Source organism: Colobus angolensis, unplaced genomic scaffold (assembly GCF_000951035.1).
Source record: "Colobus angolensis palliatus isolate OR3802 unplaced genomic scaffold, Cang.pa_1.0 Scaffold20, whole genome shotgun sequence".
NCBI classification, from domain to species: Eukaryota; Metazoa; Chordata; class Mammalia; order Primates; family Cercopithecidae; genus Colobus; species Colobus angolensis.
The window spans coordinates 7,004,349-7,028,851 of NW_012115155.1; the positions used below are offsets into that span (position 1 = coordinate 7,004,349).

Genomic DNA, 24,503 nt, shown 5'->3' on the forward strand with positions numbered 1-24,503 from the left:
CTTGCCTGGGGCCACAGAGTAGTTCAGGAACAAAGAAGAGAACTAAAATAAGTGTCACTGCCACCATTTTTGAGCATTTACCATAGATCAGGCACCATGCTAAGTGACTACATAATCTCTTTTAAACCTATCAGTCATTGTGATGTAGATGTTATCTCCATTTTAAAATTGAGCACACTGAATATCTCAGAAATGAAATTATTTGCCCAGTCTAACATAGCTAGGACCTGGGGACTGAGATTCCAGAACACATCTGTATGCTTCTAAAACTATGTCCTTAAAGACCTGGGGTAGATCCTGGGGATACCAAGAATGTGACGTTGTCCCTGCCTCTTCTGTGGTGTGAGGTATGACCTTAGGCTAGCTATTTAATATTTCTCAGCCTCAGTTTCCTTATTTGTAAATGGGCATAATGACACCTAAGGCATAGTATTTTTTTTTGGGGGGGGGAGCGGGGAATACCTATCCCCTGGTATAACTGCCTCAAAACAGTTGTACATTCAATGCTAGTTTCCTACATCCAATTTTTCCTTCTCAGCCAAATGATGTGGCCCTTACCGTGAGTCCAAAAACACCACCGCCAACAAAAGGGGAAAATATCCAATGGCTTATCCTATTCTTCCTGAACTTTATCCAAAGGTGATTAGTCAGTATTTTATTTGCATGGTTAACAAAAACAAAGTCAGAGTCATTAACTACTGCGATGTTTAAGAACAAAATGAAAAGCAAGGAAGCAGTAACTGTAAAGCACCTCGAGTTAAAGGGTGGTAAAAAATAGATAAAGTTGACTAAAACCTGTCGGCAGGTGGCTGAAACAAGTCCTCGGAGTGATTTTTGAGTGGAATTTATGATGGCTGTTTCAAGTTAGTTGCTGAGATAGCCGATCTCTTTATGGGAATGAGAGGTGAGGTTTAATGTCACATTAGCACACATTGAGCAGGTGGGCTGCTCTTAGCCACCAAAAGCAGCAGCAATCTTTGTAAACTATCCATTTCTACAAGCACACATGGGGAAGACGGAAAATTCACTTGTTTTTGGAAGCCAGCCATGGGTTTTGTAATTCACATTCCTTTCCTTCACACACACTTAGGCGATGAAAGGCCTTCTGTTTTCCCCCTCTCTGCCCCTACCCTGCTGCAACTACCCAAATCACTTCTGAAAAGAGGGGCCATGGAAAAGAGTCCCTAGATTATCCACATTTTGTCCTCTTTTTTTCTTAAATTTATGTTTTGCAGGACAAATGATACTGGCTTTCTTTCCTTCAAAGACCACTTGCCTGTCACTCAGATAGTTATCACTGATACCGACAGATCAAACTCAGAAGCCGCTTGGAGAATTGGTCCCTTGCGTTGCTATGGTGACCGTGAGTACTAAATCGAAAGAAGCTTTCTCTCTGCATTACATGAGCACAAGATGTTTTTACTGCCTTATCCCTTTTCCCTGCAGTGTGCCCTAGTCTTGAAAATTACCCACATGTCCAGTGCTTTCCCCTACCCCATTGAAAACGATAAACGATGTTGAAGGATTTTCTCATTTGCAGGACGCTTCTGGAACGCCGTCTCATTTTACACAGAAGCCTCTTACCTCCACTTTCCTACCTTCCATGCGGAATTCAGTGCCGATATTTCCTTCTTTTTTAAAACCACAGCATTATCCGGAGTTTTCCTAGAAAATCTTGGCATTAAAGACTTCATTCGACTCGAAATAAGCTGTAAGTGCCCTCAATTATGCATTTAATGTAACTGATCAACAAACAAGTTTTAGTCTTGTTTTTGCCACCAATCACTAGTGGGCATTTGTACCAGCAAATTAATCTCACTGGACATCTGTAAAATTAGCAGTGATATTGTCTAGTTTCTTCTGATGCTTTATGATTTTTATTATGACCTGTCAGTATTTAATCAGTCATTCTCTCATCAAAACATGGGCGTTCCGAAAATTCCCACAGACACCTATTACAGTTTCCAAAGACATTTCTTACCTATGACTTTAATCTTCCACACTACAGGACTTTTTTCATGACACTTTCCATGCAAAGCTGAAAAGAGGATTATTATGCATTCTATTCATATTTGGGGTCTACTTTTTGTTTTACCTTTGTTCCAAAAGTAATTTCCTGACTTATTTCCCACCCTAGGAGCCTGTGACTATCCAATCAGAATTGTCATGGTTTCTCTACCACTTTCCCGTGAACAGTGGCGTACCTAATAAACTCGATGCCAGGACATGGATCACCTTTTAGTCTGCATACCCTGCATATAAACTATATTCAGTAATAATCATGACATGCAATGAAAAATGATAGGAATACAGATGGTGAAATTTCCTATAATTAAACATTTTGTATATAATCATACTAATGAAACAATATTCCAATACCAGTAAAATACAATTAAATACAGATGGCGAAATTTCCTATAATTAAACATTTTGTATATAATCATACTAATGAAACAATATTCCAATACCAGTAAAATACAATTAAAAAAATTACACCAAGTCATATTTTTAATAAAAAGGGAGAAAGCATACGTACATATTGCTCTGTCGCAATCCTAGTAACATTAAAATTTATGTTTCTGAGTCTCTACTTCTTGAAATTTGACAGTGACTTCATAAAATGTAGGTACTTTCTTATCTTCATGTTCAAAAGAGAGTATGCTCATGTCCATTTATCTCATATTGAGAAAATAATACTTTCTATTAATTTTAGTTTGTTTTATATGAAGCAAGAGCTATACAAATAAGTAAGGTTTTAAACTTCATAATATATTTGTTAAAAATTCATAAAAATTTCATTTTACACTAAATTCTGTAAATTCCAGTACTGTCAATGTTGTTACTTCAGGATTGATTCTAGAAACTTCCAAATGTCTCTGCAAGCAAAAAAATTCCACTAAAATAATTTTGACAGAAAATTCGTCATAAATTTCTATTTTATTAGGTAAAAAGTTACCATATTCCTAAGAATTTGAAATTGCTTGGGTCCTAATAGGGTGCAAATTTTGTCTCAAAACTCTGTGGTTCCATGTATTCATGTATTGAAGATTAGATTTGAGTTAAACAATGCTAGCAGAGTAATTATACAGATGAAAAATGAGAACTTGAGTTCTTATTCTTAAAAATAAACAAATATATTTGAGTCTGTATTTTTAGGAGACAATGATAAATCTAGAGTTCTCTGTATTAACTTTCCCTCAGAATATAACATTTATTAAGTAGAAAGAGATAAAACATACTAATTTGAAATTTATATATACATTGTTAAAAATTAACAGTAGCGTTATATGAACAAAATACATTTGTTTATTTTTAAGAGTAAGAACTCAAGTCCAGGTGTGGTGGCTCACACTTGTAATCCTGGCACTTTGGGAGGCCTAGGCAGGAGGATTGCTTGAGGTCAGGAGTTCGAGACCAGCCTGCCCAACATGGTGAAACCCTGTCTCCACTAAAAATACAAAAATTATCTGGGTGTAGTGGCAGGTGCCTCTAATCCCAGCTGCTTGGGAGGCTGAGGCAGGAGAAACGCTTGAACTCCAGAGGCAGAGGTTGCAGTAAGCCAAGATTGCACTACTGCACCCCAGCCTGGGTGACAAGAGTGAAACTTTGTGTCAGAAAAATAAATAAATAAATAAAATAACAGTAGCTTCAGCATCTATTGAAACAGACCAACAAATGATTTATTTGGTGAAGGAGTGTTTTATCACTAACATTGCTTAGAATTACTTGTGTATGGTAGTAATTTTTAAAAAGATGTATTTTTCGTGACTTTTGCTATTGTTTTAGGTTCTGTGCACTGAGTGCACTTTTTATTACTTATACACAGGGTAGGCTATAGCCAGCACCTTGCCCATGTTATTCCTGTGACCATAAAGACTCAGGCTTGTCATTAGGTGCCCTATGTATGTGTGTCTAAATGAATGTTTTCCTGTAGTTTGATTGAGGCCATGGACCATATCACTGTAGTGATGTGACTGCACGAAATACCCTTGAAAGTATAAGTAATATCTTAGCAACAGAAATTGGAAATTTGAGAGCGCCAGAAAAGGAGAAAAAAAAAAAAATGACTGGAGGAGATGGCAGAGGTGTTTAAGTCTCCTGCAAATTACCAAGCAGCTAAGTGTTTCTTTTGCAGTTACCGCACAATACGTACAAGGAAAAAGATCTTCTTAATTGGTAGTTTTAATCTCCTTTTACTCCAACTATTGAGACTATTAATGGAAGGAAGCTCTTGTGGCTTTGGTGTGAAACAAGATCCCTCACACCTAACATGACCAGTCTCTAAAAATGTTGAGTTGAATGCCAACAATTTCATAATTTGGATATAGTAACTTCAATGTAAATTTAATAAAAATTAGGCCCCATGGCCTTTTGATTCATTAAAGCAGCAGTAAACATCATGGTATGTTATTACAAGGTAATGACTGATGATTTAGTGTTAATTACATATCAGTGTCCAATTTGTTTGTACTTTGTGCTACTGTATTTTTCCCTTTGGCTTATGCAAGATTGTTTTTAGCGCAGGTTAGAATTACATTTGACAAAAATCAAAACCCACTGAGGTAATTGGTTGGTACATAATATATCACCAGATTGGAGAACATATACTTTCCAAGACAAGATTTTATATAAAAACATTGAGAAGTTCAAGATCTTATAGTGCTCAAAATATTTGTTATTATTAATATTTAAAAGGGGAAAAGACCAAAGTGGGGTGGAAACATCTTGCATTCTTTATTTACAGCGACACTCGTATTACGCATTTTAGGCAGATGGAATTTTTACCCTAAAGGGTTCATAGCAAGAAACATCCACAGACCAGGCACTTGGAAAGGAAATGGCCTTTTAACAGATGCAGTTGCTCAGAATAGATTTCCCTCCCTTCCCCAAGGAGTGTTCCTCTAAAACTATCCGAGCAGCAGTTTCCAAGGTTGATATATCCAAATTGTTGGACAGGGAACAGTAGATTTCCATGAAATTTTCAATCCGTTTCCTTCCAGCCTGCTTTCAAAGATATTTGAATTTTGTAGCCCATACTCTATGAAAAAGAAGACACGCCACTATGTTGGCAAGTCTTAGTGAATGTGTTTTAGTGGGCCTGTGGAAATGATAACTGTTCTGATACTTATCTCACAATGGCTGTACAGGTAGAAATTGATATTTTAGAGTAGATGAGGAGATCAGAAGGAAATGGCTTATGAGAGTCAGTCTGGCATAGTGGAAAGAAGCTAGACTAGAACCCAATGTGAATTCAAACTTTTGTTCTTCCAAGTGGGTTTGTGAGCTGCCTTGAGCAAGTTCTTCTCCCTTCCTATGCTTATTTATGCAACATGGGGTTGGTGACATCCGTATGCCACCCAGAGATGCCTTTGGCTGCAAATAACAGAAAACTCAATCTGAACCGGCAGCCACAAGGATGGAAATTCACTGGTACTGAAGCATGTGACGAAGCCCAGAGGAGGTAGGACTGGCTTTATTTATGGTGGTTTGCAGTAGTTTAACAAAGTTATCAGTCGTCTCATGGTTTTCTCTCTCTGTTATGAATGTTGAATATCTGCTTTGGTCTAAGGCTGGCACTCCCTCATGGTGGAGCTGCATCCCAGCTGGTGGAGAACCCCTGCTTTCCAGCCCTACAAGCAATCCTCCTGAGAGTCCACTCACTTGGCCCCCAAGAACCAACGTGTGTGGCTGGGAACGTATAGATTGCAGATTGATTTATACCAGGGCCGACCCCCACACCAGAGACTGGGCTAGCTTCCCCTAAAGCTCATGGGAAAGTGAGAGAGGGAGGAGTTTCCCAAAGCAAACTCAGTATTGTTAGAAAGGAGGTAGTCGCCAGGGAAACAATCAATGAGGATTCTTCTAAGGCAGTTGTCAGAATTGAAATGTGTAATTCATTTTAAAAAATGCCTTGAAAAGGAAACAAAACCAGAAATTTCCTGAGCTGCTCATGGGAAAAACGATACATCTATATACTGTATGTATGTGTGTGTGTATATATGTATATGTATGTGTATGTATGTACTCCGTAAGTATGTGTGTATACAGTATAGATACATATATACACACAAAGAGAGCGAGAAAGATTTAACTTCATAATTTCAGAAGTATTATACTGAGAATGTTACCAAATGTGATGTTAACTTGGACACACTATAGTTAGAACTTCAGAGAATAGTGCAAATGAATACTATTAATAATTACACTTTTGTTGAATTGTTGAGCAATTATTCTGATTAGACACTGCACAATTCTTTACATTCCTGATTTCATTTTGTTTCTAAGCCCTCCCATCGATGCCGATCCCTGTGTTGTGCTGTGATTACCACCGCACAGTGCACCGGCAGGCAGGATGAGCCTAGAGAGGGCAAGCGGCAAGCCCTGATCACTCAGCTGGGAAGGTTAGAATCCAGGACCCACCCAGCTCTGTCTGGCTGGCTCCTTACAGCACCCCCCCCAACTCTGCTTTGCCCGGGTCCGCAGGATTGACAGTGTTAGAACTCAAGAGAACATACAATTATTTACCTCCAGATTTTGAGGCACAGGACATAGAGGACGTCCCTGCAATTTTGTGCAATACCACAGGTACTATTCTTCTAGAGTTAGAAACTGTGACTGCTGTCAGATCCTTAAAGAGATTATGTCCCTGAAAAGTTTTAATGGTATTTTATTTAGTTCATATTTCTCATTTTACACATGGACACCTGGAAGGACAGAGAGATTCACTCACTGTATTAAGGCCTTACAAATTATTCATTCCATAAATGGACCCTGAAATATCTCTCATGCTGACCTGGGGTGGGCATTGAAGACACAGAGTGGAGTGTGGCTCCATCTTCACAGAGCTCAGGATTGAGTGCCGGGAGGAGACGTGTAGAGTGTGTCCTAAGGATGTTCTCTAATGGGCTTGGTGGTCACTCCTGGAAGAACATGCAGGTGTCTTCTTAGCAGCTTCCTCCCATCTCCTAGGAGCACTTGGTAGAAACTCTGTAACAGCCCTAAACATGCCCTTTCTTTTCTTTATCAGTCTTCTCAAAAGTAAATCGCGGACTCATCTTGTTTCATTTGTCTCAGAATTCTCAGTGCCCAGCACAGGGCCTGGCTTGATAAAAATGCCCTGAAGGACTGAGGAGACTCCTTAGCTTTGCCTTGAACCATAAAGAAGTAGCTGGTGAGAGAAGGCATTTATCAGAAGGCTGGGGGAGGTTGAGCTTAGAGGGTAAGTTCACAATAGAGCTAATGCTCTCATGGGTCTTCTCCCTTCCTATTCAGGGCCAGTGGGCTATGTCCACCTGTTCAGCAAGTGAGAGCCAACTTGAATTTGCCTTAAGGGCCCTGTTATAAAGGTGTTGGCCAAAGTGGGATGGATCATTCATTCTCTTACCTTGTTGTCAGGCATCTTTATCATCCATTCTAGCTTTGACTACCCAGGGCAACTGCACAAGTTTCCAGGTGTGGAGGTTTTATCATAGGAATAATGATTTAAAAATTGAGCTCTGGGAAACACCACCTGGACTCACATCCAGACTCTGCCCCACCTGCACTGGGTCAGCTTACTTAGTGACCTGTACCTCACTTCCCTCATCTGTAAAAGATTCCTGTCTCATAAAGTTGTAGCAAGGCTTAGTGAGTTGATTAATGAAAAATGAGTAGCAAGGTACTTGGCTCACAGTAAGTACTCAGTAAATATTAACTGTTTTAATTGAATTTTAGTGATTCTAGGAGGAATGACTTAAACATAGTATGTCTTTAATAGTTGCTTTAATAAAGTTAAATAATAATAATTTTAAAGACTCTGCAAGGACCCTAATACCTTGGTATAAACCTGTAAAAGTATGAAGAAAATTGCAGAATTGCATTTAGTATGTGCAATGTAATGACGTTTCAATGAATAAAATGAGAACTTCCTGTATACAAGGCACAGTGCTAGGTGCTGGGTATAGGATAAATGAGGTGTTCTTCTAGAGTTGCAGACTCGGGGGAGACAGTAAACAGATTATTATACAGCAGGGGGCTGCAGTTTGGAGAAGAGGTAAGCACAGACGGGAAACCGATTATGGAGGTGGTGGTCAGGGGGCAAGGCTAGTCACAGCGAAGCAGCAAGCCCTCCACAAACATGTGTTGTCTCAGTGGAATTTATTATCCACAAGACTAGCCTTGCAGGAAAGCTTTTAGTAAAATCTTTAACATTCCTCACCCAAATTCTCACCAATCTTACTCCGTGTTTTATAGAAAAATGTAATTGTGGGGTCCAGTCATCTCTCAGTTAAGTGTTTTTAAATTTTGAGATATGCAGGGCTGCCAGGTGGCACTGGTGATCTGAATAAGAAACAGGGAAAGCCTCAAGGGGCCACCTTCACTCTTATTTAGTCTAACTGCTCGTCACTCAATCTGTTCCCTTCAATTCTGTTTCCTTTAAGGCATGGATTTGTAACCTGAAGCCAATTTGCCTAGGTTGAAAAATCACAGGTCACAGTAATAATAACAACAGCTATCACTTGTTGAACATGCAGTGTGTGCCAGGCACAGTTAACTTTATCAGGATTCATGTCTAAATAATCTGATGATTTAAGTACTGTTCTTATTCCCATTTTGCAGACAAGAAAATTGAGGCATGGTGACATTGAAAACTTGCCTTAGGTCACAGTAGCTCCAGAGTCTAAGCTCTCAAATCCCATTCTTACTGCTTCCACCTTACTCTCCTTTAGGCCAGGGCTCACCAGAAAGCAAAAGAATTCAAGCTCTCAGATACTCAAAATTCTATGTAATGGGGACTTTGATGCAGATTGCTTTTGGTTAAGGTTTAAAGGCTGGGAAGAAAGTGCTCTGGGGTGGAGTCTGTCTTTTGGCATTTCTGATCATTTAAATCTGGCAGTTGATGACTTTGTCAAATAAATACCCATTTCCTATTTTAGGGGGTAGAGGAGAGGGAGCAATTGTGAAGGTGCCTAGAAAAAAGGAAAGCTTGGCATATGAAAGTTGCAGTCCTCTCCTCATCCTCAATTTGTAAATTACAATTAACCTCTCCATTTCCTTTAAATTTAGAACATTCTTATGTGATAATGGAAAACACAAGACAATATACTCAATAGAGCAAAATCATGAAGAACCCTGCCTTTGCAGTCAGATTCTACTTACCACCTAGGACACTTTCAACAAATTATTTATATTTCTGTGCACTTTAGTTTTCTCACTCATAAAATGAGAATAATGCTACATTTCTCATAGGGTGGTTTTGTGTATTAAAATAAGATAATCCATGGTCAGTGCTTAGCATAGTGCCTGGCATAGAGTTCATTGTTCCCACTGTGCTACACCTTCCAGTTCTCTCTCTTAATGGTTATCCACCATTACCATTATCATCGCCACCACCATCATTGGCACCATCATCATCACCTTCATCACCACCATCACCACCACCATTACCACCATCACGATTACCACTACCATTGCCACCACCACCACTACCACCACCACTATCATCACCATCACTACCATCACCATTACCACCACCGGCACTGCCAGTATGACTATTACCATCACCATCACCATTACCTCCATCACCACCATCACCACTACCACCATGACCGTTATCACCACCACCACCAATGATGACACCATCACTACTACCGCCATCACTACCATCACCATTACCACCAGCAGCACTGCCACTATCACTATCTCCATCACCTCCATCACCACCACCACTATCACCACAACCATTATCCCACCACCACCACCATCATCATCACTGCCGCCACCATCATCATCACCTCCATCACCGCCACCCCCATCACCACCACCACCGCCATCATCATTAACGTTACGTCCACCACCACCATCAATACCACCACCACTGCCAGCACTACCACCACCACCATAACTGCTGCCATCACCATTGTCTTTTCACTGTCATCAGTATGCTTACTTCCGACTGGGTGCCATCTGGCTTCCATTATACAAAGATTGTTATAGAGGGGCAGAAAGAATAATGGAAGGAGTCCCGTGTGACAACAGGAGGCTTGGGTTTGATTGCAGGCACTGCCACCTGCAGCAGTGTCTCCTTGGACAAGGCAATACAACTTTCTGAGCTTTTTTCATTATGGAAATAGTGCAAATGCTTACATAATGTGCATTAATAAAATAAGGAAGAAGCACTGGACTTCCTAGGGCATAAGTCTCCTCCCTGCGGGAGTGGAGCTGCCTAGCTAACCTCATGTCTGCAGATATCCTGGAGGACACAGCTGAAGCCACAACAGATCCAGAAAATCCAGGGCCTCGGCATTCATGTAGGTTTATCAGCTCAACCTGAATGGTCCAGGTGCCTATCCTGTTTCCTGAATTTACACAAGTGGCAGGAATGAAAACAGCTTGGAACAAGTATACACATTTAATTTGGTAGCTGTTACTATTAATGGTGATTTCAATGCTACAGGGATTTCAAAAGAAGTCTTCTCTACATTGATATTGACTTACAATCGTTTCTCCCACTCAAGCCTGTGCCTTGAATGTGCTAACAGCTCCCTCTATCCTTCTTCCCGTTTTCCTCTCTGGTTTCAGCTCCTTCAGAGATCACCTTTGCCATCGATGTTGGGAATGGTCCTGTAGAGCTTGTGGTCCAGTCTCCTTCTCTTCTGAATGACAACCAATGGCATTATGTCCGGGCTGAGAGGAACCTCAAGGAGACCTCCCTTCAGGTGGACAACCTTCCAAGGAGCACCCGGGAGACGTCAGAGGAGGGCCATTTTCGACTGCAGCTGAACAGCCAGTTGTTTGTAGGTAGGGGACATCTTCAGGCTCCCTTTGTGCTAAACTCCTACAATATCACTGTGTGACCACGCCCAAGAAAAATTTCTCTTTTATTTTAGATCTGGGATATGATCGAAATGTCATAAATCATTTCTAATCGTGAACTTCATTCCATACATTCTTTTTTTTCTGGCTTTTTTTTCATTAGCTACATCAAGTTAAGATGATGCTAACCTTTAGCAAATACTGAGGTTGTCCAGATTCTGTACATTTTCTTTTGGTAATATTGTCTTCAGATGTCCAGGGACCCATCATTGTAATATAAATCTACTCTAAAGGACAGGACATGTCACCTCTTTACACCTTAGTGGGTGTAGACTCTAAGTCATGGGCCGCCCTTCCAAGTGCTACCCCACTCCTGATAATTATTGATATCCATGCAGTGAGCCAGTTGAGCTATTTCAAAGGTGTTTTTGTTATCAGTAACATGGTTGGGAGGGGAATGATCCCTTTCCAAATCAGGGGCCTCTTCGATACTACCTGAACTCATAGCACTGGAGATCAACCTGCCACAGGTTGTTCATCTGAACTGGCAGCTGCCACTGGTGTGGGCCTGGAAATATGCAGGCCTCCTTCTTTAGTCATTCCTCACTTCTTTCATTCCGCTAATAGTCACTGAGTATCTACAACTGGTCAGGTATCTTGTTACTGGGAATGAAAGATGAATTGAGCACTACCACTGCTTTTCAAGGAGTTCATAATCCTCTGGTGTGTATGTGCGTGTGTGTGTTTCACAGAGAAGACAGCATGGGGTTTTGGAAGTCTCTCTTCAGTGCTTGCGCCTTAACTACATTTAAGTTGACATTTTGTTTCCCTTGTCATAATTCTAACATTTTGCTAAACATACGGGAGTGTGTGTGCGTGTGTGTGTGTGTGTGACAGAGAGAGAGAGAGAGAGAGACAGATAAGAGAGAGAAACTAATATAAGGTCATCCTTATAGCTGTAGTTAAAAAAAATTAGCGTAGGTTGAGGAGGGCTTGTAAAGCTTTAAAATACAAAATCAAGCTCTGAAAGTTAAGAAATATTGTCAATACTACCAAAACCAAGAGTGTGTTTTTATATAAAACTTGGAGTTCAGATGTTTAGAACAGTGATGTAAATAAGTAACAGAATTTGTAAGTCTACCCAGATTTAACTTTGCTTCCTTTTTTGTTTATTTACTTTTTTGCTAACTCCCACACTACATAGCTTTATTGCTAGTGATGAAATGCCATCAGCACTCAATGGAAGTTTCTTATTTGCTTCCTTTAAATTGAGGTTTGTGCAACTTTTAACTCTGAGGAAAGCAGTCACTAAAATAACACCAGCTAAAAGAAAATAAGTAATAGAATGTGAGGATGTAATATTCTCTCTTCTCAACAGGAACCATATTTCTTTCTTCATCTGTCATGTTCCCCAGATCCAGCAGAAGCTAAGATATAAATGATTAAAACAGTTTTGTGATTTCAAGTCATTTGCTTAATTAATAACCCATATATGTGATATGATTCACTATTAAAATATTTTTTAAATTTATATTTCTGTTTTAATTTTATTTAAACATCATATTTTGATGGGTGACTTCTGAGGAAGGTTGCTCGTCATCAAAAGCTAATATATTTTTTGGTGGAATCAAGTCAAGTGTTTCACAATTTTCATAAATTATATTCCATGCCAAAGTTTAATTTATCTTCACGCAGTATTTATCAATCTTTCTGGCTGAAAGGTATATATAAAGATGGAATAATTTTTTTACCCTTTCATGCAAATTTTATGTAGCTATGAAATTATCATATGGACTGAATATGTGATAAAGTTTGTGCAAGTCAAAAGGGAAAAGCGACAGCTGTATATCATGGCAGATTTCTATCTGCAGACGTTTTGGTTAAATTGATCACAAATGCAATGAGCTGTAAGAGCATGTCGATGAGTCTGGAGGAGATATCTTGCTGGAGCTGGAGCCAAGGTCACCTGTGGCAAGAGCACCTGCTTCTGCTGTGTTTCTCTCCAATAAATCCCATCTCAGATGTTACTCTGCTTTATTGAATTTGTTTTAATGTACTTGAAGGAGAAAAAAATGCTGTTGGAGGTCACTTTAATGGTCTTTCAGTTTGAATTTTCCTATTTAGAGTTCAGTGCTACACCCATTTAGAAATGTCAGGTAGCCAACAAAGCTGAAGTCTCAACATTTCCATCTTTCACAATTCAATTGTTCAACAAATATATAGATAAATAAATGAGGTCTGTTTAGTTATAGTCACCAAAATGAACAATTGCATTCTCTATTATTCAGAAATTGAGAAGCCCTGGATATTTATATTTGCTAGGCAGGAAAAGATACTTTCTTTACTGGAATAGATTGAGTGTAGCATTACTTAAATATTAATTTGGATATGTCTGTCTAGATATCTTTGGCCACTGAAGGATCTTTCAATCAACATGGAGCATCCTTCAGCACTGTAATCACTGGCACAGCTGCTGTGTTCATGAGTGTTTCCTGAGTACCAGAAACAGGCTGCATTTTTAGAATAGGATGTTCCTCTCAGCACTGCCCGTGTCATTGGAATGTGACAGGTTGAAGTGCTGATACATGAGTCAATGCATACCAGATTTCCAGAATCAATATTTTAACTTCAGGCTGTTCTATCACCATGATGGTTAGGGACATTTGCAACCATGCCATTTCACCAGTCGCATTTCTTTAACAGAGCAGGAGACTCTTCATAACATGCAGCTTCTGAAATGTAAACGGCAAGCGTGTGGCATTCTCACCTTTGGAACGGTCCATAGTACCACCCCTTCTTCTTTGTTATTCCCCAGTAACGTGTCCATCAATATGAGGATGAGGCAAGACAAATCCAAGATTCAGTGGAGAGATCTGAGTATGCATTCCTGGTCAGACGCCAAAAGCCGTAGGCCCTGGGTAGAAAAATAAGTAGCATGAGTGTACTGTTGTCTTTATCTGCTGAATGAAAATGAAGAGACTGTAACTGCTCTTCTAAGGCGTGAAGATCTGCTATCTGCATGGATAAATTAGGAGCAACTGTCACACCTACCATCATGTCCATGTGTATGTAACAACAAAGAAAATGTCTCATTCCCTCCAAACCTAACACAAGATCTTTCAAAATATGCTGCAATTATAGAGTGGAAATTGTGTGAAGATGGGGGCCTGTGAGTCTCATTTTATGACTTTATTTCCTTCTACTTTTTATTTTTCCCATGGGCTTATTTTTTGTTTCTTGGCCCAACTGCTCTATTTCTGTCAAAATAAACTGAAGCGACTCCAAACTTACAATCCCCTAGGGAAAATACTACCCTGGCTTGATAAATCATAACATTTGGAGAGATCCCCCAAAATTGCTGTTCTTGCTTCCAGGCTGGTAGGGAATTATTATTCCTATTTTCAGGTGAAGTGTGTCAAACTCAGTGGGGTCAAGGGTGAAACCAGGCAGTCTTGGTGTGCACATGTTAATTTCGTGCTCTGGCACTTCCTAAACTCTCGATTTGTGGCCTAATGCAACACATACAGAACTGGCCCCAGTCTTCTCTTGGAATAGGGACTTCTATTTTACCCTTGTGAGTGCCTCATGAAGATAGCCATCCTGAAGCACGCCTGCAGTGCTTTCCATTAGGCATGATGTCATGTATCTCACAGTATAGAAAGAGATCTATATGCTCTTCACATTGAGAAATAATAGGAAAAGTAACTGTTAGCATATTTTTACATAAAGCTATTGTGCATGGAGAATAATAATTATCATGATGTCAATGGTGAAACAAAAAGTGAAGAAACAGTTGTCTTTTTAACATTATATAAATCTCTGATTACGTCTACCTATTCCCCATGAAAGTGTATTTTTTTCAAAGTCAAATAATATATTAAGTATACTTAAATTTTTTTAGGAAAAATTAAGATATGACTTTTGATGTCCCCTTAACAATTACATAAGGGAAATTGTTCTGGTTGGTTTAAGAAGATGGTAAGAGACCTCTGAGCGCTAGCAGACAGGTCCTGGGACTGCCTCAGTAGCCGCATAAGAAACACTAGAAGAGCACCCAGTGGCCACTCAAAAATGCTTGTGTAGTGGATAAAAAAAAAAAAAAGGTGAAGAACATCTGGGTTTGTCCCTAACACCAGTGCTCCACAAAATCAGGTTCTTGTAGCTTGAAAATGTTTGAAAAAACATTGATTCTGTTTTTATATTCAGGAAAAGTGAACGATTAAATCACCCTTTCAGCAAAATTTTGTCTCTTCTTGAAGATGTTGAGAAATGAAAACATTTAACCCATCCCAACACCCATTTTAGTGTTTTCTACCCGCTACTATGTATTTTTTTGAAACAGGGTCTCTCTCTGTCGCCCAGGCTGGAGTGCAGTGGCTCTATCTCCAGATCTCAGCTCACTGAAATCCCTGCTTCCTGGGTTCCAGCAATTCTCTTTCCTCAGCCTCCCGGGTAGCTGGGGTTACAGGTTCACGCTGCCACATCTGGCTAATTTTTGTATTTTTAACAGAGACAGGGTTTCACCTTGTTGCCCAGGCTGATCTCCAACTGCTGGGCTGGAGCATTCTGCCCACCTCGGCTGCCCAGATTGCTCCCTACTATTCAAGACACATTTTTGAAACACTTATCTACAACTTCTTCTGCTTTCATTGAACTCATTTTGTCATCTTGTGGTCTCTGTTGGATTGACAATGGATGATTGAAACAGAATGGAGAGGGGTGTGTGTGTGTTGTGTGTGTGTCAGACTCATACTGTCTTTTATTTTATTTATTTATTTTTTTACTTTAAGTTCTAGGGTACATGTGCACAACGTTCAGGTTTGTTACATATGTACACATGTGCCACGTTGGTGCGCTGCACCCATTAACTCATCATTTACATTAGGTATATCTCCTGCAGCATGGTATCGTCTTCTCATGCAGCCCAGAAAGAGAGGTCTCGAGCTTCAGACCTCACAAAAACTCAACGTTAGAAGCAATAAATTGATTCTCTTGGCACCTCCACTTGTCAACATTTATAACTCAGTAAAGAAAGAAATCATTAGAAGAGCATCATTTATGTGAAACTGACATTCTAATTGTAAAAAGAAACATAAGGCAGATCTTTCTGGACAATAAAACAGTTCTCCCTGGACATTCAAGGATCCAATCTGAGGGGCGACTGCAGGAGAGAAATCAGGCTGCCCTGGAGCTAATGTGACTGCCACATGCCGAGTAGCCACAAGGGAAGCTCCCAGTTGGAAAAGAGCAAACCAGAGAGGTGGCTGAGGCTGTAACACTGCCTGGAGCTTAGTGAGCTGGTTTCCATTTCTCCGAGAGAGTCTGCAGAGGCAAAGCAGATGGCTCAGAGGAGGAGCTGGGAAGGCCCTTGGGCAGAGCAGTGGATGGGAAGATATGTCAAAAACCTCCAGTAAGTCCTACTAGCAGACTTATATTCTTCTCGTTTTGTTATCAAGTTTCTTCTGAACACGTGCACAAGTGGTGCCTCAGCCAAAGCTTCGTCTACCTCTTCCATGCACAATGTGTCTCCATCTCCTTTGAGGGTGGCCTTGCTTCAGTTTCAGCAGCGCTGGCATCATCAGCTTCATCAATGCCCAGACCGAGTCTGATCATCCTGTCAATCCTGTTAGCGTGTGTCTGGGGATCTTCCACACTGAAGCCAGAAGACAGGAACCCAGTTTCATAAACCAAGAAGCAACTTAATGGAAGAAACTCTCCAAAAGGGGTTTGTTTTCCAAAGAAAAGTATAGTTCAGAGGAGGGAAATGATAAGCCTACCTAGGCGTGTTGTAAAGCCATTCAAAAATAATTCAGAGAGAGGATTCTGAATGGAAATGTAGTGTCCAAGTCACATTCTTCTTAAAAAGATTGTGACAAATAGAGACAACTTAAAAAGGAGAAAACGAAAGAGTTTCTTCTGAACCTGGAAGAAACAGACATGGATTCAAAGCTGCTTCAGTAGGGAAGGTGATTTTGTAGAAGAGGCGGTAAGAAGTGCCATGCTCCAATTCGGCGTCCAGTGTTATCATCCATGTCTCAAGGTGAAAAGGATCAGGTCTCAGGCTCATCTTCTGTGCATAGAGGGGCTTAGGGACTTGTGGTAGACCTTATAATCTGCTGTCCAGGTCTTCCTTCAAAGAAGGACTTGCCCTGCGGCTGGGACTGCTGTTGGTGGACAGTCTTCATCTGTCTGCGCCTTCAGAAGCTGCCTCAGCTGCAGAGAAAGCCTTGACCAAGGTCATGTCCTTTCCAGGGGGATTCACATCCAGTGACTGAGCCAGAGTGCAAAGGCACAACCACTGGGCCCAAGAAGGAACATCTCTGGTTATTTTTTCTGGCCCCAGCACTCCCGGTGGGACTGTGCTGGCTTGATGTTGGGCCGCCACCATAGCTCACTTCTCTGCCCATTCATACTTTCTTTTTCTTCTGTCCAACCATAAGTCTGGTTTCCAAGGTTTCCCCTAAAAGTATCCTGTACCCCTAACTCCATCACAGAACTTGCTTTCTGGTGGGCCTAACCTGAGACAGAATCAGATACATTTTTCATGAAATTTACACACATGTATGCATGCTCACACACACACACACACACGCTTCTTTTAAATCAAATTAATTTTCTTAAGGGAAATTTATTTTTCATTTCTCGTGAGAATTGGCCATAAAATAGTGCCTCTTCCCCTCCTACCTTCTTTTTCCAAAACACTGTTTAATGCTAATAGGTTATTAAGACCAAGTTTGCATGGTTTTGCTTCATTACCCTTCGAAGGTCCTGGTACTCAGTCTAAAATGGGCCTGCCCCCACCCCGATCTACCTGACAGACTCCTCTTCATTGATAATGTAGACTTCAATGAGTCAGATGAACCACCTCCTCTCAAGGGAGTCTATCCTGGTACACCCCCACATCTCTGTGAACACACACAATATGCCTGATTATACTGACCTGAATTTACTGAATTATACCGACCTAGGAGTTTCTTTGTGGGAAGACATAGTGTCTAATTGATCTTCATATCTCTGGGACCAGTAAAGGTTTTCTAATATATTTAGCGTTCAATAAAAATCTAATGAATTGGCCGGGCGCGGTGGCTCACGCCTGTAATCCCAGCACTTTGGGAGGCCAAGACGGGCAGATCACGAGGTCAGGAGATCGAGACCATCCTGGCTAACACGGTGAAACCCCGTCTCTACTAAAAAATACAAAAAAAAACTAGCCAGGCATGGTGGCGGGCGCCTGTAGTCCCAGCTACTTGGGAGGCTGAGGCAGGAGAATGGCGTAAACCCGGGAGGCGGAGCTTGCAGTGAGCTGAGATCCGGCCACTGCACTCCAGCCTGGGCGACAAAAAAAAAAAAAAAAAAATCTAATGAATTAATGAAAGTGAATGAAGGCAGAGCTCCCAGTTCGGTCCATTCCACTAGTGGCTTTATGGTATTAGGCAAGCCACTTACTTTCTCTGAGCCTCAGTTATTCCATCTGCCCACTGGGCTTAATAATAATCAATACCTTGCAAATCAGTTTCAAACACTGAATGCATCAATAGATATAGATGTCCCTGTTCCACTTGGGATTTTCTTTTAAGGGTTCTTAAATAAGAATGGCAAGCAAAAGCCTGTTTCAAATGGGAAATGATTTGTGCCCTCACCCCAGTGGAATAATGAGACACTCCTTTTGGAAACTGAGGGGTTTTGACATTTAAATGGCACACTCAGTTAGTGTAATGGCTCCACGGGGAAGGATCCCTCCCTATGCTGGATTTTACCTCTTCTCACAAATCAACAGAAATGTCCCCACACACTGTTGTAGTTGGAGTGTGAGTGCCTCGAAAGCTGAAGGCCAGTCCTTATAAAGGGGAAAGTTTCTTGCCATTTTCTTAGCCATCAACTTGAAAGATAAAGGGATTTCAAAACCACATGTTCAAATTACTATATGGTTCACATACGCCTGCTTCGGAATGGTTATTGCTAAATTGCATTCTCACTGCTGTTACTTCCCCCCGATCTGTTCAATAAGACAGTCTTTTTTGGGTTGTTTCTCCAAATCAGAGAATTGTGTCTGATCTGGCAGTGAGAGGATATGCCCAGACCAGAAATTGGACCTTTACTTGTGATGCGAGGATACCAGAAATACACTGAAAGCTGACCACACTCCTCACACATTTGCAATGCCTTCTGGGCAGTCAGGATTTTGCCTCAGCCACTGACCGTCTCTTGGTCTGGACTGAGGATAAAGCGCAGCAAAAAGCCAGACTATATGATTGTTTTAAATTGAAATGGTTTTCTTTAATCAGAATTTATTCTTCATTCTCCCAGGGATCAATTTCCTCCTTTCCTACTATTTTACCCAAAAGAGTCTTTAAAAGCCCATGGGTGGTTCGGTGGAGTTTGGAGCATTTTGCAGGATGGGGAGTGAGGGGCAGGGGTCTGATTCTGCACTTCTACTTGCTTTTCTTTGTCCTTTATCCTTTTTTTCCCCACTCACATTCTTTTCCTTCCGTAAATAACTAAGCAAATATTTTCTGAGTGCATGCTCAATCAGCCCTGGGCTGGGCAGTGGGGTCATGGAGATAAATAAGATCCATTCGCTCTTTGGGAGGTACAGGCTCAGGGAAGAGGTGAGTTGGATTTTCTAGTGGTAAGTCCTTCATGCTGTGGTATGTGGTATGTATTCAAGGCGGTATGAGCAGGGAAAACTGGATGCAGCTCCCAACTCCATGCAGAGGCCAGGCCCCAGACTCTATTTCCCTTACGTTGTGTAACTATTTATTTCCTGCCTCTCTCTTTCTTATATTGAGGAAATAAGATTAATTTGCAGTGAGTACAGTGTCTGAGGAAATTGGCCCTTGGAAGGCAGCGTGAGACTTGTGTGCCCACTCACTGTATGGGAAGCAGGTCTCTTACCTTGCTAAGTCAATCGCTCACTTACTCAGGTATCTGGGAGGACACCTGGAGGCCAAATGCCTCAGGGCCTAAGACAGACCATCCTTCCGGACCCTGCTGTCTATTTGGGGTACTCAACATGGACACTGCATTCCCCACCGCCATCTACACTGCACTGGGGCCCTGCTTTGAGCTCGGGTTTCTCTTAAAATAGAGATGGTGCTTATATCAATGACAGAGTTGGGTGCACTTTTGCTTCTCATTCTCTGCCATTTTCCCACAAACTCGTATCCTCAAGGATCCTTCCTTTTCTACCTTTTATCTCCCATCCTTTCACAGATAAATTAATTCATCAAAAACATGGTGGGGGTCACTGTCAAGATGAGGTTGATGCCCTGAACAGATTCAGGCTACGAGATTCTCACCCACACACCCACTAATAAGAAATAGTCCTTGCCTAGAGGAGAGTGCTCCAAAAGCAGTAATGGAGGGCAGCGGAGCAGTCGTATATATGTATATGTGTGCACATGTAGATGAGGTCCATTTCTTTTTTATAATATGTCCACTCTCTTAGAATTTCTGAAGCCTGCAGTTTTTTCCCCTTTCAGTCGAAGCATATTGTGTTATGCATTTCCTCTGGTTCCATCATTTTTTATCCTTTTGTGTATTCACCCTCATTTCTTCTCCTCTTTTATCTTCTGCAAAGCCACCTTGCTTCCTTCCATTTATCCCTGAAGGCCATGTAACCTCTGATGGTGGCTGCAGGCTCAGCAGGAAAATGTGGATGATAATGTGTCCTGCTTGCTTTGTGTTCACAAAAGACTAAAAGCCTCTAGATATTTCAGTATTTTATCCTTGTTATTATTGTTATTCTAACTTGTCCCCATCATTATGTATTGTGAAATTGACACCTTTTTCTGTACTAGAAGGTCATGTGGACCTTAAAGAGTAGGAAAGATCTAGTTTGAACACAGTATAGGGGAGGCTTCAGACCAACCACAAGCCATAGGTAGAAATGGAAAGTGTAAATCAGATTTCCCATAAGTATCCCAGGGCGGGGAGAATTTTAGTTCAATTGCTCTCATTTTTTTTTTTTTTTCATCTGTAGTTTGTAAAATAATCACTGGCATTTAGCATATTGACCAAATAACTTTTTTCTTTTTAAAAAAAAGCATCATTCTGAGAATGCAAACAATTAAAATTTAATTTATTGTTGGTGGGAGTATAAATTGAAACAGTTAAGAGAACTCTTTTGCATTATCTACTGAAGTCAAACATACGCATACCCTGTGACCAACAGTTCTACTCCTAGGTATACGCCAACAGAAATATGAACCAAAATAAATACAGAAGATTACTCATGGCAGCACTATTCATAATACCAAAACCTGTACTATGCCCATTGACAGTAGAAAGAAAGACGATTTATGAAATGTTTCTCAAACCAGAACACTGTACAGCTTCTGTTATTAATATGGACAAATGGCATCAATGCAATGCTAGGCAAAAGAAGCCAGGGTCAAAATAGTACATGCAATATGATTCCATTTAAATCATATTCAACCTCTGATTTCTGAAACAGGTTAGCGGTATTCTTGGAAGGGAGTGGTTGGTGACTGGAAGGAAGCTTCTGGCGTGCTGGTAAAATTCTGTCTTTTGATCTGGTTGCTAGTTACTTTGGTGTGTTCAGTTTGTGAAAAATTATCAAGTCGTATATTCCTGTGCGCTTTTGCATTTGTTCTTGAACACAAGAAAAAATAAAACACGGTGCTAAAAACAGCCTCAATCACTGACGTTGAGTTTTCTCATCATCATAAGTTTTAATGGTTTTATAAGTAGTTCCCCATATAGAATTACCATGACTTATGTCTCATTCTCTTTTGTCAGACACTTCCCTCCCCCAGTCTGTAACAACTATTTCAAAAGATCAATTAAATATTAATATTTCTGCTTGTAATCTTCCTCCGAGCTCCATTTTCAGCTATTTTCTTTAAAAAGTGCAATAAAGCCAGTAATAACAGTGCTGTAATGGCTCTTGACATGCATTGATGAATTATTATTCACAAGTCTTTCACAACATTTATTTATACCAAACAAATAAGGAAATTATTTTAATCTGTTAACCAAATTCAAGTTATCACTAAGTTCTTTTCCAGTTTCTTGAGAGGATTTGGCATTTGATTGGAGGTGTCACAATTTGTAGTGAGGATTAAATCAATGACGCATGTAGAAGGTTTTGATATTAAATAAATTCTTAGTTCTGATCACTATTATTATTATTTTACATTTTGGGCATCCAGTTAATACTGCCAGTATTATTAAATAGTGTGTGTTTAGTGATTCCTGAGCAAGAAATCTCTCTATCTGGCAAAACTCAACTAGACACATGCTGTATCCTTAAGGAAATCACATTTTTAAATTAAAGTTTCCAGTAGGATTTCCTCCTGGTACCAAGATTCTGCCAATTGGAGAACCAGGGCTTAAAAAAGAAGATAAATGATGGTTAGTGTACTTGTTTTTATTCATCATGTGTATGTTAAACCTTTGCCACTTTAGTCAAAAAGTCTGCCACTTTTTGAAATCTAGGTGGTAAATGTAGCTGAACTTCAGTAGAAAACAAACTGCTCCATGTTCAAGGGCAGAAAAAAAATTAAGGCAGGAAGAAAGGGTGGGAGGGAGGAAGGGAGGATGGAAAGGTGGCACTGTACTAATTTTTGTGAAATAAGAGCCTGATCTGATGCAGTCTGTGTTTTTCCAGTGGCTTCTCTGAAAACGAGTTTTGCTGGAGCATGTGCAGGACAGAGCAGACACACATGAGAGAAATAGAGGCTCCGCGTTTGTGCTCAAGGAAGGCACAAGGAATTGAGATGCTCCTCTGGAAGCAATGAGCATTTGTCCGACTGACACATGGAGGTTTTCAAAGACAGGCTTAGAATGATGGTAGTGAAGTTTTTAAGAGTTGATTCATAGTCAGTCCAAGGAAACATCATCATAATGAACCCACTTGATACCAAGGGCCAACTGAAGAGTATCATACAAAATTGCTTCTAGCTAGGCCAGCCAACTAATGGTCTAAGTTGTCAAAAAGACAGATAGGGAAGCCGAGAGAATAAATGCATGCTGGTATATTATTTGGTGAAAGAAAACATGTAAGAGACAAGAGAAAGAAAGTGGAAGAATCACTTAGTTGTGGTATTGACCCAAATCGTCTAATATTCATCTTAGAATTTTAGAGCAAAGAGCTACCTGCAGGCTTTGAAGATCACCAGGTCCAGTGTGACTCCAGGTTTTGCCACATAAAATCTGTTTAATTCCCGACTCTGGCCAAAGCAATCTCTGATGTTAAGTTTCCTTAGGCAATGTGAATGATATGAAGAATATCTTCTTTCCCATTGACAATTTAATGAGTTTAGTATAAAGTTTCTAGCCTACAACTAGTATGACTAGTATCTTTTAATATTGTTTTTAGAACCAGAGGCATTGCTCTGGTCCTCAAAGAGCTCACAGATTAAGGCTGAGGGAAAAAAAAAGAAAGAAAAAGAAAAACCCTTAAGCTTCTCTAAGTATAATGCTACATGTTTTTTGTTTTTCTAAAATCAGAGTGAACTGTATACAAGAAACAAACAAGTAAAAATAAAAGTATACTGGAACAACAGGGGAAAAATTAAATACTTGCAGTGGCCAGGAAGGCAACACGAATGAACGAAGTCTTCCTGGTGGGGTCTGTGGTCAAGCGGAGAGTGCATGCCCTATCTAAAAGGAGCTGACCCCAGTGCAGCTGAGAACTGCCATGCAAGAAAGCAGGGTCATTGTTAAGAGAGGTTCTGATTTTTCAATGAGGAACTAACCAGAATTTTTTAAAGTATTTTTTGTGTTTTTTAAAAAATTGACAAATAATTAAAATAAGCAAATGCTTGGTGGGTAGAAAGACAAATGACTAATACGTTTATATGAGTTCAGGTGTGCGTGTCTGCGACTGCAGGGGTAGTGTAGGACAAGCAGTGGAGTGCAGGGGGATGGATAATATACTAGGAAATACGACACACGTGAAGAGGTCCAAAGTCTAGATAGGTCATGTGGCACATGAGAACCACAAGTGGTTCGGAATGCTTGGTGCACTGATGTCAGTGCAGGAAGTGTGGGAGAAAGAAGCTGGTGAGGTAAGGGGAGGCCAGATCTCCCTTGCTGTGTCAGTTGTGATCAGGAATTTCAGCTTGATCCCTAGGACAATGACTAGTTTCCGAAGGTTGTCAACCACATACAGCAGAATCACATTTTCAAATTTGCATTAATTCTGGCCACAAAACGACGAATAGAAAGGAAGAGCAGGGGCTGAAGGTAGCATGTTTTTGCAGGAAGGAGAAAAGAAAAGAAAGAGAGAAAGGAAGGAAGAAGGAAAGAGAAAGAAGAGAGAGAGAGAGACAAGCAAATGGATGCAGAAATAGAGATTTCTGGGAGAGGGAGAGAAAATCCGCAGGGCTGGAGTAGAGGAGGAAGACGGTGAGCCAGGGGGATGAGAGAAGGTTACCGTTGCCTTTCTGTTTCTGTACAATAAGTTTTACAGAAGATTCACGCGTCCAGTGACTCTCTACACAGAGTAGGTAAGAAGGGCTGCTTTAAAAAAATTATTCTCTTTATAAAGAAAAGGCACGGTGAAGTCCTGTCTCTACTAAAAATACAAAACATTAACCAGGCTTGGTGGCGGGCACCTGTAGTCCCAGCTACTCGGGACGCTGAGGCAGGAGAATGGCGTGAACCCGGGAGGCGGAGCTTGCCATGAGGTCAGGAGATTGAGACCATCCTGGCTAACATGGTGAAACCGCGTCTCTACTAAA

The 24,503-nt window shown here is 40.5% G+C and overlaps 1 protein-coding gene across 1 annotated transcript in view; it reads left to right on the plus strand.

The window, feature by feature from the left end:
• CNTNAP5 (contactin associated protein-like 5) overlaps positions 1-24,503 on the plus strand; it is an 886,807-nt gene that overhangs the window by 728,672 nt on the left and 133,632 nt on the right. The window contains exons 15-17 of the mRNA XM_011941654.1: positions 1,236-1,363; positions 1,541-1,711; positions 10,561-10,779. Coding sequence (XP_011797044.1) covers positions 1,236-1,363; positions 1,541-1,711; positions 10,561-10,779 — 518 coding nt within the window. The remainder of the gene's footprint in view (positions 1-1,235; positions 1,364-1,540; positions 1,712-10,560; positions 10,780-24,503) is intronic.